At 44.4% G+C, this 22668-nt stretch overlaps 1 protein-coding gene across 1 annotated transcript in view; it reads right to left on the bottom strand.

The window, feature by feature from the left end:
* Positions 1 to 22668, bottom strand: part of POLR3B (RNA polymerase III subunit B) — a 115888-nt gene that overhangs the window by 72363 nt on the left and 20857 nt on the right. The window contains exons 8-12 of the mRNA XM_055118184.1: positions 20713 to 20830; positions 18504 to 18612; positions 8159 to 8281; positions 5128 to 5247; positions 2803 to 2937 (exon numbers count right to left, since the gene is read on the bottom strand). Of these exons, the coding sequence (XP_054974159.1) occupies positions 2803 to 2937; positions 5128 to 5247; positions 8159 to 8281; positions 18504 to 18612; positions 20713 to 20830 (605 nt within the window). The remainder of the gene's footprint in view (positions 1 to 2802; positions 2938 to 5127; positions 5248 to 8158; positions 8282 to 18503; positions 18613 to 20712; positions 20831 to 22668) is intronic.

The raw sequence follows: 22668 nt of genomic DNA, 5'->3' as shown, positions 1-22668 counted from the left end.
GCTCAGAACCGTCACTCTAGACCTGCACTCTCAAGCTTCTCCCAGCTTCCTGCCACGCCTCCCTTCTGCGGTCTCCCCGTGCGACAGGCTGGACCGACCCCTAGTCTCAGGTGACCCAGCCCTTGTGTGATTTCTCACCTGAGCCCCCTGCAATATTCTGTGGGCCCACAGGAGGGAGGCATGTGGCTCCTGGCTAGGAAGTGCGGCTCAAGAGAGTTTCCAGGCTGTGTTTCAGAACGGCAAGTAGGCAATGAAATAAACCATCACAGCCCACGACAACCAGCGGGGCGCCACTCCTGTCTGGACGTGGGGACGCCAAGGGAGAGCTCACGCTTTACAATGAACGGGGGCTGGAGTGGCACAACAGCGAACAGGGCACTTGCCTTGCACGCAGTCGACCTAGATTCGATCCCCAGTGATCCCATGTGGTCTCCTGAGCCTGCTGGCAGTGATTCCTGAGTGCAGAGCCAGGAGTTAGCCCCCTCCCCGCCACCAAAAAACAAACGAACAACAAGAATCAGAGAAGGCAGGGAAATTCAAGCACACTCCAGTCGTGTTCTTCCCACGAGTTAAGCTGTGCCTGCTTTGGGGGCTGGGGTGACAGTCCAGTGGGGAGGGCGCTCGGTAGAGTACTTGCTTTGTGCACGGCCAACCCAGGTTTGATCCCCAGCACCCTAAATGGCCTCCTGAGCTTTCAAGGAATTTTCCAGAGCCAGGAGTAAGCCCTGAGCACCCTTGGGTGTGGCCAAAAAAAAAAAAAGGAAAACAAGATGCATTCACTAAATTTAGGAGTCTTAACACAGACCCATACACATATTACATACAGCTTTGTATGTTTCATCTGCACGAAACATTCCCAGACGAAAAAGCACAGACACGGAAGCAAGCATATGTCAGCTCCTATAGCAATCCCCACACTGAACTGATTAAATCCCCCCTCGCGGCAGAAAGCTTGGCAACGATGGGAAAGCAACGTTCGCACATACAACTCTGCAGACATACATATTTACTAATGAGGACAAACTGTTCCTTTGTACGATTTCTTCTACAAACTTGCCTCTGGCAGAGCACCTCAAAGAAAGCTCACAAAACTTGTCAGAAATTCACATTTTGTGTGATTTGGCCCACAGATAGACACTGCATCCTCTGACTGGCTGCTGGCATCTTTCCATCCGCCGCCTCACAGCCCGCGGTAGCAACTGCAGTCTCTCAAAACCGGGGAGTCACTCAAACGTCCTGGGCACAGGAGTGAGATGATACCTGTGTTAAAGTGATTTTATCAGCACTGCAGGGGATGAGTCAGGTTAGGGTGAAAGTGCGGAAAGACCGATTTCCTCGTGAGGTTACACTGCTTTAGCAGCTACACTGGAGATATGGCGAAAGATTTAAGAAGGGTTGAAGAAGCAAGATTCGGTGACTGATAGGGAGCGTGAAGGAACAGGAGACGCGGCGGATGGAGAGGCCTACAGGTGGTACTGCCGCTGAGACAGCAACCGAAGAAAGAATATCAGAACTGAAAGGGGCTTTAAGGTAAAATCTTGGAGAATTCAGGGCTGAGCTGATGCGTTCCTTCCAGAGTAAGTGAGGAGCACCCTAGTCCATCTGACACATCACTCAGTCACTCAGTTGACAAACAAACAGGGAAGTCCGTGTGTCTCCACGGAAGGACTGCGACAGGGGAGGGGCCGCTGGGAGCTGGATTCTGAGAGAATCCGCGGATTCCCCAGAGAGTCTCAGATAACTGGGTTGAGCACCCACAGCTGCTTCTAGGAAGGAAAAGGAAAACCCCTGGAACCCCTGCCCTAAACCGTTCTCCACTAGGACCGTGAGAAGACCGAACTCTGTGCTGAGGAGTCAGGGGAACACGCACGCACAGCCCTCCACACAGCCGGGACCCCCACGCTGCTGGACCCAGCACTGAACCCTCCGGCCCGGGAGGGGGGAAGGGCCACAGGAGCGCCGACTCGAGTGCTCTGCCCCCAACTTCGCCCAAATGAACTGAAATTCAAGGACATTAACATACGTAAGAAATTAAGAGAGAATTAAAAAAAAAAATTCTGAAGTTAAAGAGATCATTAGTGAAAGGTCGGGGGCTGGAGTGATAGCACAGCAGGTAGGGTGTTTGCCTTGCACGCGGCCGACCCGGGTTCGAATCCCAGCATCCCATATGGTCCCCTGAGCACTGTCAGGAGTAATTCCTGAGTGTAGAACCAGGAGTAACCCCTGTGCATTGCCGGGTGTGACCCAAAAAGCAAAAATAAATAAATAAATAAATAAATAAAATAAAATGAATTCCATATAAAATAATATGAGACTGACACCCAAGGACAGGAGAGACAAGGGCCAGGAGGATTGCTCCATGGTTGGAAGCCTCCCTCAGGAGCTGGGGGAGAAGGCAGCTGGGCTAGAGAAGGGATCACTAAGTCAATGATGGTCGGAGGGATGGCTCGGGATGGGAGATGTGTGCTGAAAATAGACTAAGGACCAAAATGATGGCCTCTCAGCATCTGTATTGCAAACCATGATACCCACAAGTAGAGAGAGAATAAGAGGAAAATTGTCTGCCACAGAGGCAGAGGGAGGGGTGGGATGGGGGAGGGGGAAACTGGAGACATTGGTGGTGGAAAATGTACACTGGTGGAGGGATGGGTGCTGGATCACTGTCTGACTGAAACTCAAACGTGAATTGTAATTGTAGCTCACGATGATTCAATAAATAAATAAATAAATAAATAGAATAAAATAAAATGAATTCCAAACCATTAAGAAAATAAGATTTCTGCCATGAAATAATTCAATCACCTGTCCAGCCAATTCCAATCTCTTGTTCCCGTAATAGTCTCTGTCGTCAACTTTATTATCTCCTTGGGCCAGAATTACTCTTCGCACCATAACTGCAGTATAGATACACTTGGCTCGGAAATTGAATTCTTTGACCTGTAATTCAGAAATCAGAGGAAAAATCAGAGACAATTACATCAAAATTTAAAGTGACTCAAGAAAAGAACCAATGTTATAATAATACTTAAAGAAGCCAATGAACATCTAGGATTCTGCCTAATCAGAGAAATTCAACTAGTCAACACAGCCCCTAAGAGTTCATTTTTTCATCTTTTTATTCTCAGTATCTATGGTATCTTTTCTTCAGAGATGAATACTATCTACGCCTTCCTGTAGGTTTCAAATCACACTTTCATTAAGAGTCCATCACCTCCTTCAGACTGGCTTTTTCTCCTTCCTTGCTCTTAAGATTCTAGAGGTATCACAAAATAAACCGGCTAATTCTCCTTCCCTGCTCACCAAAGAAGTTCAGGGTACTCTGTGAGGGAGAGAGAGGCACGTGAAAAGGCACTGAGGAGCACAAAGAGATGGGGAACGCCATCGGGGACCTCAGTTCTAACTGTCTGCAGCCTGATGTGAGGAGCAGTACCGAGACGAGAGCCTGCCCTCTGACCCCGTCCCACCACTGACCCCAGACCAAAAAGAGCAGTTACTTTAAGCCAATAAACTCCAGGAATGTATATACAACAAAAGGTAACAGAAACTGGGCCAGAGAGATCGTCCTGGAGACAAATCACTTGCCTCTGCATGCAGCTGACCCACGTTCAACCCCCAGCACTTCATATGGTCCCCTGAGCACCACCAGGAGTGATTCCTGAGCACAGAGTCAGGAGTAAGCCCTGAACACCACAGGGAGTGGCCCCACCCCCACACACAAACCCGAAAATTAACAGAAAAGTACTAAAACATCGTCTGGTATTAACACATAGCTACTGAATAAATTTATGTATTGACGAGTGAATTTGCTGCAAATGTTCTATTCAATCTTCTCTAGAACACATTTTGAAACCCAAGGAAAGAATCTGGCCTATCAATAAGTTAAATCAGAACTCATTAAATAACCAATAGCACTGGCTTGTTCTGGGAGATTAGAAACTTAGACAATTAAGTTGTCTATGCACGAAACCCTATCACAGTTGTAAACCACAGTGCCTGAAATAAAATGTAAAAAGAAAACAATAGTATTTCTTAACTGTACATCCAAAATTATTGTGTACAGTCTATCTCTGCTGATCCTAAGATAACCTTATATGATTTTCTACAGAATAATATTATATTTATTTTAATTTTCCTCACACATCGAGTAATAGTCTAGTGAGATCTGTTTTATTTATTATTTATTTTGGGGTCATACCTGGCAGTGCTCAAGGTAACTTCTGGCTCTGCGCTCAGTAATTACTCCTGGCAATACTCAGGGGACCATTTGGGACGCCAGGGATCAAATCTGGGTTGGGCACATGCAAGGCAATAGCCCTACCTGCCACTCTCCAGCCCCGAGATCTGTTTTATTAAGTCAAACACAAGGACAATAACTTAGGTGATCTTAATTTCAAAGTATAAGAGCAACCATTCTCCTTTGCACATTTTGTTACTGCTTTTAAGGAATCCTGCTAAATCAGGTAGGATTTCAGAAACTCTGTATGTGTTTCATAAAGTTGACTCTCCTTCAAAGGAGGTTTCAGTTCTCCACTAGGTCAATTTATTTCCTTTTTATTCATTTCTACAAACTTTGGAATGTGTTAAGAGAAATCACCTAGGGGCTGGAGCAACAGCACAGCAGGTAGGGCGTTTGCCTTGCACAAGGCCAACCTGGGTTCAATTCCCAGCATCCCATATGGTCCCCCAAGCATCGCCCGGGGTATAATTCCTGAGTGCAGAGCCAGTAGTAACCACTAGTAACCACTGTGCGTGGCTGGGTGTGACCCAAAAAGCCAAAAAAAAAAAAGAGAGAGAGAGAGAGAGAGAGAGAGAGAGAAATCACCTAAGTGAGGAATGGTGTAAGAGTACCCCTAAGAGCCAGTTAGCCATCCATACGTACAAAATCATTGCTCCAACGAAAAGACTGGGTTAAATCCAACTTTCCCTGAAAGAAATGCCCTTGTCTACTCTCAAAACATGACTACAACAAACTCAGCTGGCAACCTCAGAGCTATGGTGTCTCCCACTCAGCCATATCTCATTTAATTTTCATTTCTGATCTCGATATGGAAGATCCATGAAACCTACCCTCAGATTTCAAAATTCTTCAAGAGAAATGTACGGAGCCCATCAGAGCGGGGTACTTACCGGCACATGAGTCAAGATGGTAGAAGCCAGGAGCTCTCTTGCTTCCTCTATTTTGGTTTTCTTCGGTCCGCCTCCCCACATCCTTTGCCTTCTGACTTTGTTCCCGATATATTTTAGTGCCTACAAACACCAGAATGTATTACAATAACGTAAAACCCCAAAACAGTCCAAAGTGACCTACAGTGCGAAACACAGAACAGTGGGGGATAATGGAAATTGAAGATGGGAGTAAAACTGAACAGGAAGGAACGCAAGACGCCTTTCTGGGGTAATGGGAATATTCTGTAGTTTTATCAAAATAAAGTGATAAAGTGTACATTTTGAGAAACACAAATTCTGCCTGCAATATAAAGAAAATTCAAATAATGAGAAGCAGGTAGATTTTGATGAAAGAGGAACAGCAAGTCAGGGCCACAGTAGAGTGGATAAGGTGCCCGCCCCGGCACCCATGGAGTGGCCTGAGCACTGGCAGAAGTGATCCCTGAGCACAGGGCGGGGAAAACAAAGTCATCTGGGCCTATGATGAAGCAAGACCATAAAAACTCTGCAGTCCCCTAGCAATATGTCTTAGCTAAGAACTTGAGAACAGCTAGTCTTGCTAGTCGAGAAAGGCAGTATGGTTTCCCCCAAACTGAGATGTCTTCAGTGAATTTTGGTTTTTATGGTTCTCTGTGAAAAGCCACTAAGGATTCCTCAAAAGGATATTTAAAAAAGAAAAAAAAGAAAAATCTTCTTCTAAGGAAAAACGAAAGAATATATAAAAATCTTGTCGGGCCAGTGGGGCAGGGGCTTGCCTTGCACATGGCCAACCTGGTGTGGATCCTGGCACCCCATACGGCCCCCGAGCACTCCCAGGAGTGATCCCTGAGCATCCAGTAAAACAAAAAAATCTTATCACTCCTCATGTAGCGGAAAGGACCTCCCCGCCACACCCCGAAACACCTAGCAACATGCCAGTTTTTCCCTGCGAGAGTTGGGGTGAGAGCGAGTCCATTTCAAAGGCACACCGAGTGTCTGCCGGCCGAAAGCAATCATTTCTCCTCTCTAGGACAGAGCATTTGATGAGCATGTACAGCCCACAAGGACCAAAGGCAGCAAAAGGGCTCCCTGAACAGGGGAAGTGGCGGGGAGAAGGAAAGGAGTGTCTTAAACAAAACATGAGTTTTAAACACTCCGCTGAAGGAAGCGCCATGTCATCATGGCACTAACCAAGCTAAATGTCCCTGCTATTTTTATTCTCATTTCAAGTAACATGAAATACTCATAACTCACAATACAATTTTAATTTATCAGTCATTTTGGATTAAGACTGCTGCTGCACTTTTATTAGCTGCAGATATTAGTCTCGGCCTTATTTTAGCAGAGTTCAAGCCACTTCCAACTTACACTTCCTGCTTGTTAGGAACATCTGTCTTTCTTATGCTAATTAATTGTCTATTCCCATCTTTTCACTGAACTCCTCTAATTCTGTGAGCTGGAATTTTTCAATCAGCACTTATTCAAGAGAAATGAATCATTTCCCAGCCCACTATTAGCTTCTGCTCAGACAGCTTTACAATGCAACAGTTATCTGGCTGCTTGATGACGTCTGAAATAAACTGAGGAACTCATTAAATCCACTGAGGTATCATTAAGGGAAACTGCTCTTCCAGGGCACTATTTATTTTTAAAGGATGCAGTGTCTCTTCCCGAATTTAGCCATTTGCTTATTGATGTTTCTTAATATCTGCCTTTCTTGTTTGGGGGCCACACCCAGTGGTGCTCAGGGGCTACTCCTGGCTTGGTGCTTGGGGTCTGTCCTGGTAGTGCTTAATGGAGCGGGTGGTGCCAGGAATTGAACCAAGGACCTCACGTACGCAAAACAAGTGCTCCAAACCACTGAGCTATCTCTCCAACTCTAATGTTTATTACTTAGTGTTTTCATGTTCTTGAAGTTCTTGGACAATTTTAGCCTATAGCATGCAATCAGGTTCCCTAAGTATTGCATTTTTAAAAATCCAAAATAAAATATTCAAAATTCAACAACTTTTCCTGTCTACCCAATAACTAGAGCTGACTTTGAATCAACTGCAGAAAAAAAAAAAAAAGGCAGTGAGTGATAATGATCCCCACTGATTTCTGTTTTGCAATTATATGTACTTACATACTTACATGACAACCAGCCTTCCTGAATGTCTGGTTTAGTTTTTTTATAAAAAAACAAAACACCAAGACCAGTCTGATTTTCAGAATACACAATAACAGGTAAAAAATGCCACCTTTACAAGCACCATGGGTGACAAGAAGACAAGCAGGCTGGAATATGTATCTTTTTATAAATAACACATAAGAATGGGAATGTACATTAGGATCGTAGGAGCTGCCTACCGTGCTTCTGTGGCAGGGAATTCCTACCTCCCAGAGCTGCTATAAAGAATGTCACCTCTCATTTATACTCAGTAAAAGCACTTCACAAATGCAGGGTTGAAAATCCTAAGTATGACTCTTAGGGTTCCCTGACACATAAAAATGAAAGCACGGTTACTTTTTATTATATTTAGCATATATTAATCACTCCCTATCTATAAGTCTTCTGTTGAAATTCCAAGGTTCCAACCTGGACTCCAAAAGCTGGGAATATAAAAGAGAGGGAGGCCATACATGACTGGATGGAGAAATGAACGAAAAGAAACCATCCGACAGTTGCTATAGTACAAAAAAAATATATATGTATATAAGTCACAGAGGAAAATGAGGAAAAATAAAGTAATCGCTAAAAACTTGGGACAAAGGCCTCATGGCAATATATTACATTTAACAAGAAAGCTACAGCAGATACTGGAGGCTGGTAATTTGTCTAAGGAAACTCCTTCCTTCAATCCTAAAACAAGAAAGAAACTTCTAGTCTACGACTCCTCGCAATCTCCCCGGCACCCCTATTGAAACGGGATTCGCCACCGCCCCATCATTCAATCGGATGCTGTATCAATGAGCCGTGCTCCTTGAATCTCCAGTTCTCCCTCGCAGCCCCCGGCCCCATGAAAAGACACACCTGCATCTGTGTGAAAATCTGAGCTTTCTGGCACTCCTCCAGGCTGGGCCCAAAGGCAGCCATCACGTGCTCCTCCGTTCCAATCATCTGCACAATTTCCTGGTCACTCTCAACACCCATGGCCTAGGAAGGAAAGAAAAGACAGAAAGAGTGTTGGCTTTGTGTTAACTCACTGACATTTGCTTATGCTAATTTGGCATTGTTTGTGGGTATTACTTGTAAGCACAGGCTAGCTCTTTTCTCAGAAATGGTGCCATCTGGCACTGGCAGCCCGGCCCGAGCTACAGAAGAACCTGAAACAGAAATTTTGATCAGGAAGAAGAAAACAAACATTCTCAAGCACTTTCTGCATGACTCTCTTCAAAAAAAAAAAAAAAAAGCTTAAATATGCTATTAAGTTTCCTCGTGGAAAAAAGGCGGCAGAGGTAACAGAGAGAGGGCAGAAGTCACAATTACAAAGGCAAACGGAGAAGAGTAACAGCCGAAAAGCCATAAATAAAAAATATATATAGCATTGTTGAAAATAAGCAGAACCCCAATTGGTTCTGTCAGGAGATTCATTTCTCAGAGGACTGGCAAATCATTCATACGCAGACTAAAAGAATTTTTCCTACAGGATTTTTTTTTTAACCTCGCTAATCTAGAGGTATCAAGATATACTTTAGGCAGGTTTTAAAAGAGTTTTTTTTTTTTCTTCTGTTAAACCAAGAATGCACTTTTTAACAGGTTTAAAAACCTACTTATCGTAAGTGTTTCAAGGTGGCAGCCGGCGCTGCGGGCCTTTGCAGACCCTTTCGGTACGAAGGCCTTCACACGTCGGCCTGGAACCCTGCCATACCGAGAAACAGGGCATGATCTCCCTGAACCTCTCTTGGCAGAGAAATAATCTGCTTTCCTAGGAGTTAGGGGGGAAAGTTATGTTGGCGTTAAAACTCTTCCTTTCGCTACGCAGAGAAGACAGGATCAGGGGTGAGGATCTAGTCGGGCTTTGATGTCTGGGTCCTCGGTTCCACTGTTGCCCCCAAACCTTGATCTGTGCATTAAGAGCCCTGACCCGAGCATAACGGAGAAGGCGTCTCGACAAACCAGGCAGCCCGCGGGGACTGTCCTTCCCGACACACTGTACGCGGAAGGCATCACGTCCCCTCCTCATCTAGGTTTCTTGTCCCTTCTCGTTTCTCTAACCAGAGGACACAACCGGCCCCTTCCAGCTTCCAGCACCACAGCCTATGGTGCCACACTTAAATTTCGGTGGCCGGTGGCCTGTGCCCTGCAGTTGTGGTGTGAACATATTAGGAGGGGACGCAGCACTGTCGCACTGTCGTCCCTCTGTTCATCCATTTGTTCAAGCGGGCACCAGTAATGTCTCCATTGTGAGACTTGTTACTGTTTTTGGCATATCGAATACGCCACGGGGAGCTTGCCAGGCTCTGCCGTGCAGGCGGGATACTCTCGGTATCTTGCTGGGCTCTCCGAGAGGGACGGAGGAATAGAACCCGGTCGTGCAAGGCAAACGCCCTACCCGCTGTGCTATTGCTCCAGTCCAGGAGGGGACGTAAATGCATGACAGTTTTCAAGCCTGGTTTGTGGGGGGGAGGGGGAGGGTGCATTGCGGGGAAGGGAAGGGAGCTAAATGCATGCCACCTCCCTCCTAAGCAAACTGTGGCCATCTTTTTTTAAATGTCATCTATTCTTTGCTCCTCTTCCAAAAGCAAAAACTAACCTTCCTCAAGTGGATGACTCGCTCCTGCAGAAATGTCTGGCGGAGACAATATACAAACGTGGTGGTGGGCTTGGGGAGCCTGGGGGGGGAGCTGGCCATGGTGAAAGGCTCCCTGCTGAACAGCCGGGGGAGGGCAGCTCACGGCCCAGGCTGGGGCAAGGTCCTGGGGCGAGGGGCGAGGCCCTCTCCCCACAGCCGCTGCATTGCCACTCGGCAGCCCACCCAGCTGCAAGGCGGCCTGCAGATGATTGACAGCTGCGGCGCCGAGACTCAGCGCCAGAACCACCCCACCAGGCAGCGATCCAGTCCCTGAGTCCCCGGTCGGCAGAAAGGATGCTGGGGTTCGTTCCACACGACAAACAGCCCACAGAACAACCCGGGGTTCAAGTCTCTACTTAATTTTAAAAAGCAAGGAACTTGGGGCTGGAGCGATAGCACAGCGGGTAGGGCGTTTGCCTTGCACGCGGCCGACCCGGGTTCGAATCCCAGCATCCCATATGGTCCCCTGAGAACCACTAGGAGTAATTCCTTAGTGTAGAACCAGGAGTAACCCCTGTGCATTGCCGGGTGTGACCCAAAAAGCACGTAACTTTTCTTATCCAAATATTTTGTTTGTTTAGCGAACAGACGCTCTCAGGACCCGCATCTTTCTGTATCCTGATTTTCATTTTTTTCATCTCTAACGAGATTTGAAGCATTTACTCTAATGGGACTCTAAGGACCCACTATTTAAAATTTTCACACACTCATGATAAAAGCCTTTAATGGACTGAAGGAGAACAATTCTTGGCGGGGGGGAAAGACCAGTTCTAATTTACAGAGTCAGCTAAAGGGCTAGAGAGATAGTTCAGCGGGGAGGGCGCTTGCCTTGCACACGGCCGACCTGGGTTCGATCTCCGGCATTCCATAGAGTCTCCCGAGCACCACCAGGAGTGATTCCTGAGTGCGGAGCCAGGAGTAGCCCCGGAGCACTGCCCGGTGTGAACCAAACACAAAACAAAAATAAGAGTCAGCTAAAGGGTCCAAGGGACTAGGTGGAGGGAGGGATGCTGGCGTTCTGGTGACGGAGTGGTGTGGTGACAACGCACGCCTGAAACACCCACAGCCACGCTCTCACAAACCAACGCGACCCAGTGAAAAGCAAGTGGAGAAATGGGACTGACGCTTCACTCATGCACTGTGACTAATCACCCGCACGTTTCCGTGGTCTGTATTATAAGATAATGTTTCCCTGTGGAAAGCAAATTCAAATACAAATTCAAATACTAGTTCAGGGTTCAGAGCAATCAATCGTACAGCAGGCTGGGTGCTCACTGTGCACGCAGCTGACCCAGGGTTGAGCCCCAGCACCCCATACAGTCTTTCAAGCCTCGCCAAGAGTGATCTCTGAGCACAGAGCCAGAGGAAGCCCTGAGCACTGCTGGGTGTGATGCAAACTCGCAAATCAATCAACCTATCTATCTATCTATCTACCTACCTATCTATCTATCTATCTATTTATCTATCTATTTATCTATCCCTCTATCTATCTATCTATCTATCTATCTATCTATCTATCTATCTATCTACCTATCTACCTATCTATCTATCTATCTATCTATCTATCTATCCCTCTATCTATCTATCTATCTATCTATCTATCTATCTATCTATCTATCTACCTATCTACCTATCTATCTATCTATCTATCTATCTATCTATCTACCTATCTACCTATCTATCTATCTATCTATCTATCTATCTATCTATCTATCTAGTTCTGAGTCAAGGAGATAGTATTGGAGAGATGGTACTTGCCTTACACGTGGCCAAACCCAGTTTGCTCTCTGGCACCACATATGGTTCCCTGAGCATCACTGAAAATGATCCCTGAGTACAGAGCCAGGAGTAAGCCCTGAAAACCACCAGGTGTGACCCCCGCCCCACCCCAAGCCCAAATAAAATACCGCCCCAAGCCCAAATAAAATAAATGTATTATAAGTTAGTTTGCTTGTCAATTTCTCAAAATAATTTGTCACGTGTGTTTCAACGGACTCAAAAGATACTAAGTCCTTACCTAACAGAAATAGATTCTTGAAAACTGATTTCAAACAAAATAAAAAAAGGTCTTTCAATGTTGTTGTTCAATGTCAGCAGAAATTGTTTTCCTTATCAATGTTATAATAAAAGTACAGTGTTACAAGATATTCTGTATAAAAAAAACAAGTACTAATGCAAATAACTTCCAATAAGAATCCAATTAACTTTCTCTAAGAATTTATTATAAAACGTTATTACTAATGCACTTCACTTCTCAGATAAAAAAACAAACACTAATAGACATTCATATGGGGCATATACGGAACCAAGCAGATGAAACAATACAGCAGGAAAAGGTCTCACTAAAAAAGAGATGGAATCCTTGAGCTGAAATGCCGGTAGCTTGGGAATCAGTCCCAGCCCCCAGGTGTGTGAACACCTGAACCAGGGCCTGCCAGCTGATTTTAGCAATTTGTAGAGAGCTCAGTAATCTTCAAGAGAAAAAAAATCAAGATACTTGACTGCCCATTTTCATATTTAACCATAATGGAAAATCCTTCCTAGTTTGGCATATGGACTATCCACGCCTCTGAACTGTCTTTCTGCTGTACCTAAACAATAATTTTTTAAATTGCAAATATTTCTCAGGTGGTGTCACATACGTAGGTCCTGTGGGTATTTCCAGGCTGTGAAACATGACCGATGACTCCCTGTCTGCAGAAAGAATGATCGGGGGCAAAGCTTTGCTCTAAAGGAACTGAATTCTCTCTATCAGATTACTGAAATTCAGGGTGATAATTCAGTCGAAGCTACCAAGGAAAATGCTCCTGCTCGAAAGACCAAAGTGACATCAAAAGTCACAGCTATAAATAAATGACATATTGCTATGGAAACAACAGCAAAATGCCCAACCATTTTTGCTTGACACACACAATTTAGACATCTGAAAACTAGCTTTCTCTGGAACTCTTTGTTCCAGAGTTCTGAAATCAGTTAACATCAGCAAACGAGGAAGTAAAAAGTGATTGCTATATAATCACTGTCTGAAAAACAGCAGAGATATAATTTCAGCAAAGGTCACCTGTGGTCTGGCAATCAGTAAGACCAAAAATAAGAGGAGGTGTTCTTTAAAAAAACGGCATCAAGTCTTCTCCCTGGACAGCCACTGGCTACAAAACCACAGGAAGAATAAAAAGGAGGAGAAATAAATACAGAAGTAAATAAACAAATACAGAGAGAATACTAATGAGCAGGAGAGAATGCTAGGAATGCTGGCGGAGATGCTGAAATGCACCGTGAGAAGGAAGAAACAGGAGCTTAGTTTTTAAAATATCAGGCCTCACCAGCCCCTCACTTTTCTTTAAAGTACACAGAAGGCCATGTATTCTTATAATTTAAACCCCAACAAATGAAAGAACTACGAAGGCACTTTTTAACTTTGTCATGTTCCTCTTTAAGGATCAAACACTGTTCATGTAAGTAGTTTTCCAAGAAACAAAGTACAGCACCCTTGAAACCTGATCCTTTTTTTTCCCCCTGTAAAACTTTGAGACTACAGATGCCATCATAATGCGAACTGCTGAATAGCTGGGAATACAAGCTGGGGAGCAGGGAAGATACATGGGCAGGGGAACCTTTGTAGTGATCAAGTCCATAAATAAGGCTGATCTAGGTCTTTAAAAGCTTTATTCGTCATATTCAGTCTCAGCAAGGGCCCCCGGCGCCCTGCTGTTTCTGTCACTTTTAACCAATTGTTGGTTACAATCAACAACCATCAACTCCTAATGACTGTCAAGGTCTGTGTTAAGGCCACACAGCACAAAAAGAGAAATGATGTGACTTTCCTGGTATCCCGGTTTATTGTTCCCAAGCTTCTCACACTAAAGGTTCGCCAGGAGAGGGAAGGAAAGAGAAACAGCGTCCCCTCCCTGGTGAGTATAGGAATCCCCAAGGCACACAGTCTAAAGAGCTCTCAGAAGCAAACTCCTCGGGAAATTCTTCTCGAGGACTCGGGGAGTTGTCCCCAGGGCTGTGTAGCTATCAGACGGAAATGCTGGACGTCAGCCCCGATCTGTGGGCTCTAGGACACCAATGCTGCTCCCCAGACAGAGCCCTCTAAGTGGCGGTCACCAAGTAAGTTCTCTTAAGACATCCTTCCAAGCAAGACGCTGCCTCCACCACAACAAAACAGCTATGTGTCACCACATGTGTAACTGTTTCCAAGTGAAAAACAAAAACGATTTGATTTTTACCACTGCTATGACAGTGCAATCAATATGCCTTGGGGGAAAACTCTGGCAACAAGTGACAAGTTTTTTTTTTTTTAAAAAAAAAGATCTAACCTACTCCAGGGATTTAATACTTACAAAATAAACGGGCACACAAACATGTATGAGTAAGAAAACCCAGTTGTATGTAAGAGTGAGGAACTGGGGTGGAGGGGAAATGCTGCCTTAAAGGTCCCTTTACAGGAAAGTAAATCAAAAAAATTTAAATACTATAAATGGTTAAATACTTGATGCCACACACACGAAATTTCTTTCTGTATCACACCTTCCAAAAATAATAGCATAATAGATTCACAGACATGGAGAGAAAAAAATAAAAGTGTACACTACAACAGTAAAGGAAAAAAAGTTCTACAAAAAATATATTTTAAAAACTCTACTTTCAGGGGCCGGAGCGATAGCACAGAGGGTAGGGCGTTTGCCTTGCACGCGGCCGCCCGGGTTCGATCCCCGGCATCCCATATGGTCCCCCAAGCACCGCCAGGAGTAGTTCCTGAGTGCAAAGCCAGGAGTAACCCCTGAGCATCGCTGGGTGTGACCCAAAAAGCAAAAAAAAAAAAAAAAAAAAAAAAAAAGAAAACATAAAGAATAAAATGGTATATTTAAAAAAAAAAAAAACTCTACTTTCAATAGCTTTCCAAATTTTCACAATTCTAGGGATGTTTTAAAATCAGAAAGATCTAGAAGCCTAACTACTCGTTACACGGGGTCCGAGAAACAGCTCAATGGGCTGGAACATATGTTTTGCATACAGGAGGCCCATGTTCAACCCCCAGCATTATGTACTCGCCTGGGCACTGTTGGGGGTAATCCCCGATCACTAAACTGAAAGTAATCCCTGAGAAACACTAGGTGTGGCCAAAAAAACGTTTTTAAATTAAAAAAAAAATTATACACGTTAGAGCAGTATTCAGAAAGAATTTAAACCTGTATGTACTTATACAGATACATTAACAAAATTCATGCATCATAATGTATTTCCCATGAGTGATGTAAGATAATATACATTTAAACAATTTATAATTTCTCTAGCAGTAAAAGTAGTTCTCAAGAACTGAAAACTCGGAGTGCTTCTGATGCATGGGGACATACTGCCCCCTGCTGGAGCTACGATTCTACATAATTTTCTTCACTAAACCCCACTACAAACTTAACACACCACTCTGGACATCCTGAGATCCCTGTAAGAAAATCTGAAATCACCGTCTTTAAAATTATACATCTCAGAGGCATAGAGACAGCACAGCAGGTAGGGCACTTGCCTTGCATGCAACCAAACTGGGTTTGATCCCCTGCACCCCATATGGTCTCCCTGGCAGCACCTGGAACGATACCTGACTGCAGAGCCAGGAATAACCCTGAGCATCACCAGCTGTGGCACCCCTCCCCCCAAATAAAAATTATGTATTTTAATGATAGGTAATAAAAAATATATTTATTTTCTCTGGGTCCCATGACATATTGGGATGGCTATTCCAATCATCAACTTAAAAACAATTATACCAAAAGTGTATTACGCTATAATGAAAAAAAAAATTCCCACAATCTCACTTAAATAATTTCATTTAGAACAGGGATATCTCGTAAGGCTGGAGAGACAGTGCAGTGAGTAAGGTGCTTGCCTTGCACAAGGCTGACCCGGGTTCAATCTGAGGTACCTCATATGGTGCCCTGAGCCCCACCAGGAGTGATCAGAGCACACAGCCAGGAGTGAGCCCTGAGCAGGGCCGGGTCGGCTCAAAAACCAAACGAAAGAACCCAAGTAGTTCATTCCATCCAGTAACGTGAGCGACCATGGTGAAGCCACCTTTCCCTTTCACCCATCAGCTGGTGACAGCTTGGGCAGCCCCGATTCCTTTTCTCTTATTCTACCAAACATTATACCCAAGTGTTTTCTGTTATTAACCAGCTTGATTGACGCTGAGGATCTTTTCCTGTTTTCTCTCATTGCACCTGCTCAGAACATCTCCACTGTCCTCACTGTTGAACAGAAATATTTCATTCTAAAGCAGAGAGGGAGAACCTGCCAAGGGCCATCTGGGCATCGATAGCGTCGCTCTCGGGCCATACAGTACAGCAGCGGGGCCGTGGGCAGCCCACGCCAGGTACGCAGCGGGCCAGAGCCCAGGAGTCTGTGGGCTGGACAGTTCCCGCCCCTGTCAGTGAAGCTAAACGATGATGCGTGAGTATTAATAATCTCCGAAACTTATCTGAAGTACCTGGTGCCTCCTAAAATCATCTAAGCTCTTTATTTCAATTAACCTAGTTATCAAGACTGATTGTATACAATTGCTATCCATGATGTCTGTGTTCTATAAAGTACCATAAACACTGAAAGAGTGAAGACACAAGCATTTGCTCCTAGAGAAATACAGAGCCTCTGGTTGTTTCGTTTTACTAATCAATCAGACTCTTGTTTTGTATGTTTCTGTTAAATGTCCCTACCTGAAATACTGGGCTGGAGCGATAGCACAGTGGTTGGGCAATCGCCTTTCACATGGCCAACCTGTGTTGACTCCTCCGCCCCTCTCAGAGAGCCCGGCAAGCTACTGAGAGTATCGAGCCCGCGTGGCAGAGCCTGGCAAGCTACCCATGGCGTATTCGATATGCCAAAAACAGTAACAATAAGTCTCTCAATGAGACGTTACTGGTGGCCGCTCGAACAAATCGATGAGCAACAGGATGACAGTGACAGTGACCTGAAATACTGCTGGTGCATTACCGTTACCCCTCTGACAAGTGAGCCCCATTCCTTCAGAGGTGTTATTACAGCTTTCTCGAGCTTAGGAATATTGGACAGTACTTCAGCAAGATACTCAGGGGACCAATCTAAAAAGCTAAAGTACCAACGAAGGGGCCGGAACAATAGTATTGTGGGTTGGGTGTTTATCTTGCAAGCTGACCCAGGTTGGATCCACGGCATCCCATATGGTCCCCCAAGCACTGCCAGGAGTAATTCCTGAGTGCAGAGTCAGGAGTAACCCCTGAGCATCGCTGGGTGTGACCCAAAAACAAATAAAGCACAGAAATGGGAAAACCACAACACTCGAGAGCCCATAAGTTTGTTTACAGATGGAGCGATCAAGCCGGAAGGCAGGAGAAGGCAGGCGGTCTCGTCAACACCCCCGAGGTGTGCGTGCAGGGGAGTACCACTATTCCTGCTCTGTGCACATGCGTCTCCAGGGGCGACTCAGCACAAGAACTGATTCTGGACTCAGAAACAGAGCTGAGCAAGTAGATTTGTAAGTATACAATCTGTGAATACTGAGATTTATTCCACATAATGCCAACTATTCTGGAGCGATAGCACAGCAGCTAGGGCATTTGCCTTGCACACGGCCGACCGGGGTTCAATTCCTCTGTCCCTCTCAGAGAGCCCAGCGAGCTACTGGGAGTATCCCGCCTGCACAGCAGAGCCTGGCAAGCTACCCATGGTGTATTCGATATGCCAAAACAGTAACCGCAAGTTTCACCAGGAAAACGTTACTGGTGCCCATTCGAGCAAATCGATGAACAACGGGACGACAGTGCTACAGTGCTATTTTGCTTAATTACTAACTGCAGTGTGACACTGATAGACTCGATTGGAACAGGTTAATTTTCACTTTGCAATCACCTGAAAATATTATGCCATTTAAATATTAATGCTAGGGGCTGGAGCGATAGCACAGCGGGTAGGGCATTTGCCTTGCACGCGGCCAACCCGGGTTTGAATCCCAGCATCCCATATGGTCCCCTGAGCACCGCCAGGGGTAATTCCTGAGTGCAGAGCCAGGAGTAACCCCTGTGCATCGCCAGGTGTGACCCAAAAAAGCAAAAATAAATAAATAAATAAATAAATATTAATGCTAAAGGAAAATGCCTTCTAAAATTCTAAACCCACAAGCAATTTACAAACCACCTGGAGGGGAATAAAAATGCTGTGGACTGACGTTTATGAAGAAATCCAGAAGTCCATAAAAAAGAACAAACTTGCTCTTTGGCCAAGCAAGTTCCACAGATACCCTTGCCCTTACATGAGAACTTGTCTACGTCACCAATTTTTGTGTTTCTACAATTCTCTATCTTCCAAATTTCTAATTGTTTTGCTTTATTTTTGGTCACACCCGGCGACGCTCAGGGGTTACTCCTGGCTCTGCACTCAGGAATCACTCCTGGCGGTGCACAGGGGACCATATGGGATGCTGGGAATCGAACCCAGATTGGCATGTGCAAGGCAAAAACACCCTCCCCACTATACTATGGCTCTGGCACCCCCAATTTCTAACTTTTTATAAAAGGAAAACAGGGCCTTCTTTATGACTTTCAGCCTCACCTTAAATATGATCACTATGGGTATGTCTTCGGACAATGTGTTATGCCTCAAGTAAAGCCGTCCCTGTTTCACAGCCATATTGGTTCTGCTCTTCTTCTCATGAGTCGAGCTGTAGGGAAACAGAAGTTAGTTACGCTACATACCCCCACTTAGTTTCAAGCTCGTAACAGGCACCAAGCAAGGATTGCTAATGAATACAGATCACCTGATAAATAACCTCATAAGATCCTTTCTAGTAGATGCTTTTTAAAGGACTCATCGATTCTCTCCTGCCCCTCACTTCCATGGACATTTACAGAACACTGTCAGTGTTCCTTTATTTTTGAAATGAAGGTGAAAGTTTCATGGGAGAGTGACTGAATGAGTGAATTCATTTCACTTTATCTGCCTTGAATTGCTTTGGTCCAGGGTGTACACCATGACGAATTTTACACAGTCAGAGAAGAACCTCAAAATGAGTCTACACACCATGATGAAAAAACTAGGAAGAAATAGGATTCTCTTGCATGGGTTTTCAAACCAATAATCCATTTTTTAAGATTCATAGTTTTGATACATAGTGAAAGAGAAACTAAGAAACGAAGGAATCTCCCTCTGCAAGGGTCAGTTATTAAATTCCCAGTGGATTTAAAAATGCTTCCAAGCTTTAGAGTCAATGATAACATTAACATAATCTTTTTAATCATGTGCACTACTTATACTTACTTAATCTCTGGTTTCTAAAATACTGACTCTTACTTTGAAGTAAGTAGTATCTCCAAATCATGTAAGACTTAGAGAAGCTCACTCCATCTAAATGACCCATAAATTAAAATCCCTATTTTTTTCAGCTCCAAAAGTACATAAACTAAGAAGACAGGGACATGGGAGTTAGGTCTCGTATCAAAAGAGCTATGTAATCATCGTCATCTTGAACCCAAGGATACCACCCAGCTGGAGATAAAACAGAGGTACAGAGGTAATATCGCACATTTGGTGGGGGAAGGGGAACACTAAGGTTAACAATAAAAAAAAACAAAACATATATAAAGCACATAGCACACTGCCCGGTCCAGAAAATGGTTCAGTAAATGGTCATCACTGTTAGCTGTCTCTTGTCAGAGAAGACAAAGAATGGAGAAATTCTGGGTCAAGTAGTTCATTACAGGTTTGAGAAAAGAATTAGCACATAATGACATCTTAACTGTACCACGAATTTCTTCTCACTATGCATTTGCCTCAAGAATTCCAAACTACAAGGACAATAAATAAATGATGTTACAAAAACAATATATAAAGGATGCTGGTACAGAAAAATGAGTACAGAGCTAAAAGGGGATAAAAATAGCACATGGGGTTCGTAATAAAATTAATCAAATCATAAACATAAAGCAGTCTCCAATCAAACTGATGGAGGGACCCACATGTGAAGTTGTCGAAAACTGGAAAGGAACGTGAAAAAGAAGTCGTTTCTTTCCAAAACCGTGTGGCTGCTAGTGCGGCTGCTTGACCTCATATCTCTTCATTCTCAGCAATGGAAAACAAATTATCAAATGCTTCCTTTTTAGCAGGTCTGACTTTAGGCGGGGAGAAACTCCAAATAATAATAGTGAGGGTTTTTTGTTGAAATATTGAATGTAATCAAAGTAAAGTGAAAGTAAAGTGAAATTTATCAGTTACACAGGTGGGGTGGGGGGCTGGGGGGTAGGGGGGAGGTATACTGTGATTCTTGGTGGTGGAATATGTGCACTGGTGAAGGGATGGGTGTTCGAGCATTGTTTAACTGAGACTTAAACCTGAAAGCCTTGTAACTTTCCACATGGTGATTCAATAAAATAATAAATTAAAATTAATTAATTATTTTAAAAAAGAAGTCGTTTCTTTGGATGCTCAATGAACATGAATTCAGCATCCATAACGAGTGGCCACCAAAAGAGCACCTTATACTTTCATCACTGAAAATAATTCTGTTTTGGATGATGTCAGGGATCGAATTCAGAGGTCCACACGGGGTGACGCAAGTTCTCCACCCTGACCCACTGCCCCAGCTCTCATCAGTAACATTCTAAATTCTGCGGGCAAACTAAAACCTCGGTGGCAACGGCCCGAATATTCTGGAGCCTGCCTGTCACTCGAGAGAAGCCAGCGGCGAGGGCCGAGTCCAAAAGGAGCCCCCTGGGGTCAGCAGGATCCCTGGCGGGCCCGCGCCCATCCCAGCCACCTCCCTTACCTGGTCACTGAGGCCCCGACCGCCCCTTTGCGGTCGGCCTCCACGATGATCCTGTTCTTAGACAGCTGCTCCTGGATGAGGATGACTTTCTCCACGCCCTTCACGATGAAGTAGCCGCCTGCCCGGAGGGAAACGAGAAGGGAGTCAGCACCCAGCACCCGCCCGCCCAGCGGTGCGACTGGGGGATGCAGTGCCCCCGCGCTGCAGGGACCCGGCTGCCACTCACGCCCAAGGCTCTGCCGACACTGCTGGGTGAACGCTGATTTGAGTTCCAGCAGGTGACTTGGTACAAATGAGCCACAAGATGAAATTTGTTTGTTTGATTTGGGGCCTCACGCTACAGTGCTCAGGGGTTATCCCTGCTCTGCCACTCAGGGATCAATGCTGGAAGTGCTCAGGAGACCATATGGGATGCCAGGGATCAAACCCGAGTCGGCCCCCTACAAGGCAAATGCCCCACCCGCTGTACTATCGCTCTGGCCCCAAGATAAAATTTCTTTAAGATAGAGAATATCCCTTATTCATGTATGTGCCACCGTACCTAAGACATAAAGGTGACTAAAAAGCATATTAAATAAATTAATCTTCATATTTACTGAGTGTAAAAATAATCAACACACTTGAATATAAACTAAAAAACTAAAAGTTTGTGGGGCCGGAGCGATAGCACAGCGGGTAGGGCGTTTGCCTTGCACGCGGCCGACCTGGGTTCGATCCCCGGCATCCCATATGGTCCCCCAAGCACCGCCAGGAGTAATTCCTGAGTGCAAAGCCAGGAGTAACCCCTGAGCATCGCTGGGTGTGACCCAAAAAGCAAAAAAAAAAAAAAAAAAAAAACCTAAAAGTTTGTTTTCTAACAAATAAATGACAATGGAAGATTAAGTTTCCTAAACAATATCTTATCCTGAAAATGAAACACCATCATATTTTTTGCACATAGTTTACAACAGGATAAAGTAAAATTTCACTTTACCTCCAGGATATAAGTAAATTCAGGGCAACATATTGGACTACTGTAACATTTATTACATTCAAAGTCACGTTCTTGGTTTTAAAAAGGTTATTCTGGGGCTGCAGCAATAGCACAGCAGGTAGGGCGTTTGCCTTGCACGCAGCCAACCTGGGTTCAATTCCCAGCATCCCATATGGTCTCCTGAGCACTGTCAAGGGTAATTCCTGAGTGCAGAGCCAGGAGTAATCCCTGTGCATTGCCGGGTGTGACCCAAAATAATCCACCCAAAAAAACAAACAAAAAAAATAAAAAGGTTTTTTTTAAAAACCTTTTAGGATTTGTATCAATGCAGTGACAAGTAAATTAAATCAATGTCGAATATGGATTAAAGAATTAAGAGAAATGGGGCCTGAGCACTGGTACTAGGGGTAGGGTATTTGCCTTGCATGCAGCTGTCCCAGGTTCAATCTCTGGCGTCCTACACAGTCCCCTGAGCACCACTAGGAATGATTCCTGAGTGCAGTCAGGAGTAACCCCTCAGCATTGCCAGGTGTGACAATGTGACAAAAAGCAAAAAATAAATAAATGAATAAAATAAACTATCTGTTAAGTATAAAGCTGGAAACATCACAAAAAAAATATTGCCTAGGAATAGGCACAAAATAATGTTTTTTAAGATAACACTTTATTTTCGCCACTTCACTGCATTTAAAACAGCCTGAAACGAGTTATTTGGGTTTTACAGGCAAGTTAGATAATTAACTTTGTGAGATTATTCTTGATTTTTTTCAAAGACAGGAGAAGAAATCTTTGAGCAAGCAGACAAAGAAAAGGAACAAGCAATGCAATCAACCAGAATTTGGGGAACTGAAGTTTTAGGCCTGAAAGAAAAGGGGGAAAAAAAGGAAACAGAAGTATTACTGCTGTGGTTTGTGCCAAGTAGTGTTCTGATTTAGGTTTTTACTGTAGTTACTGACCTCACCATCACCAAAATGCTCAGAAGC

The sequence above is a fragment of the Sorex araneus genome, chromosome 10 (genome assembly GCF_027595985.1).
Source record: "Sorex araneus isolate mSorAra2 chromosome 10, mSorAra2.pri, whole genome shotgun sequence".
NCBI classification, from domain to species: Eukaryota; Metazoa; Chordata; class Mammalia; order Eulipotyphla; family Soricidae; genus Sorex; species Sorex araneus.
This window is presented reverse-complemented; position numbering and strand designations above follow the sequence as displayed.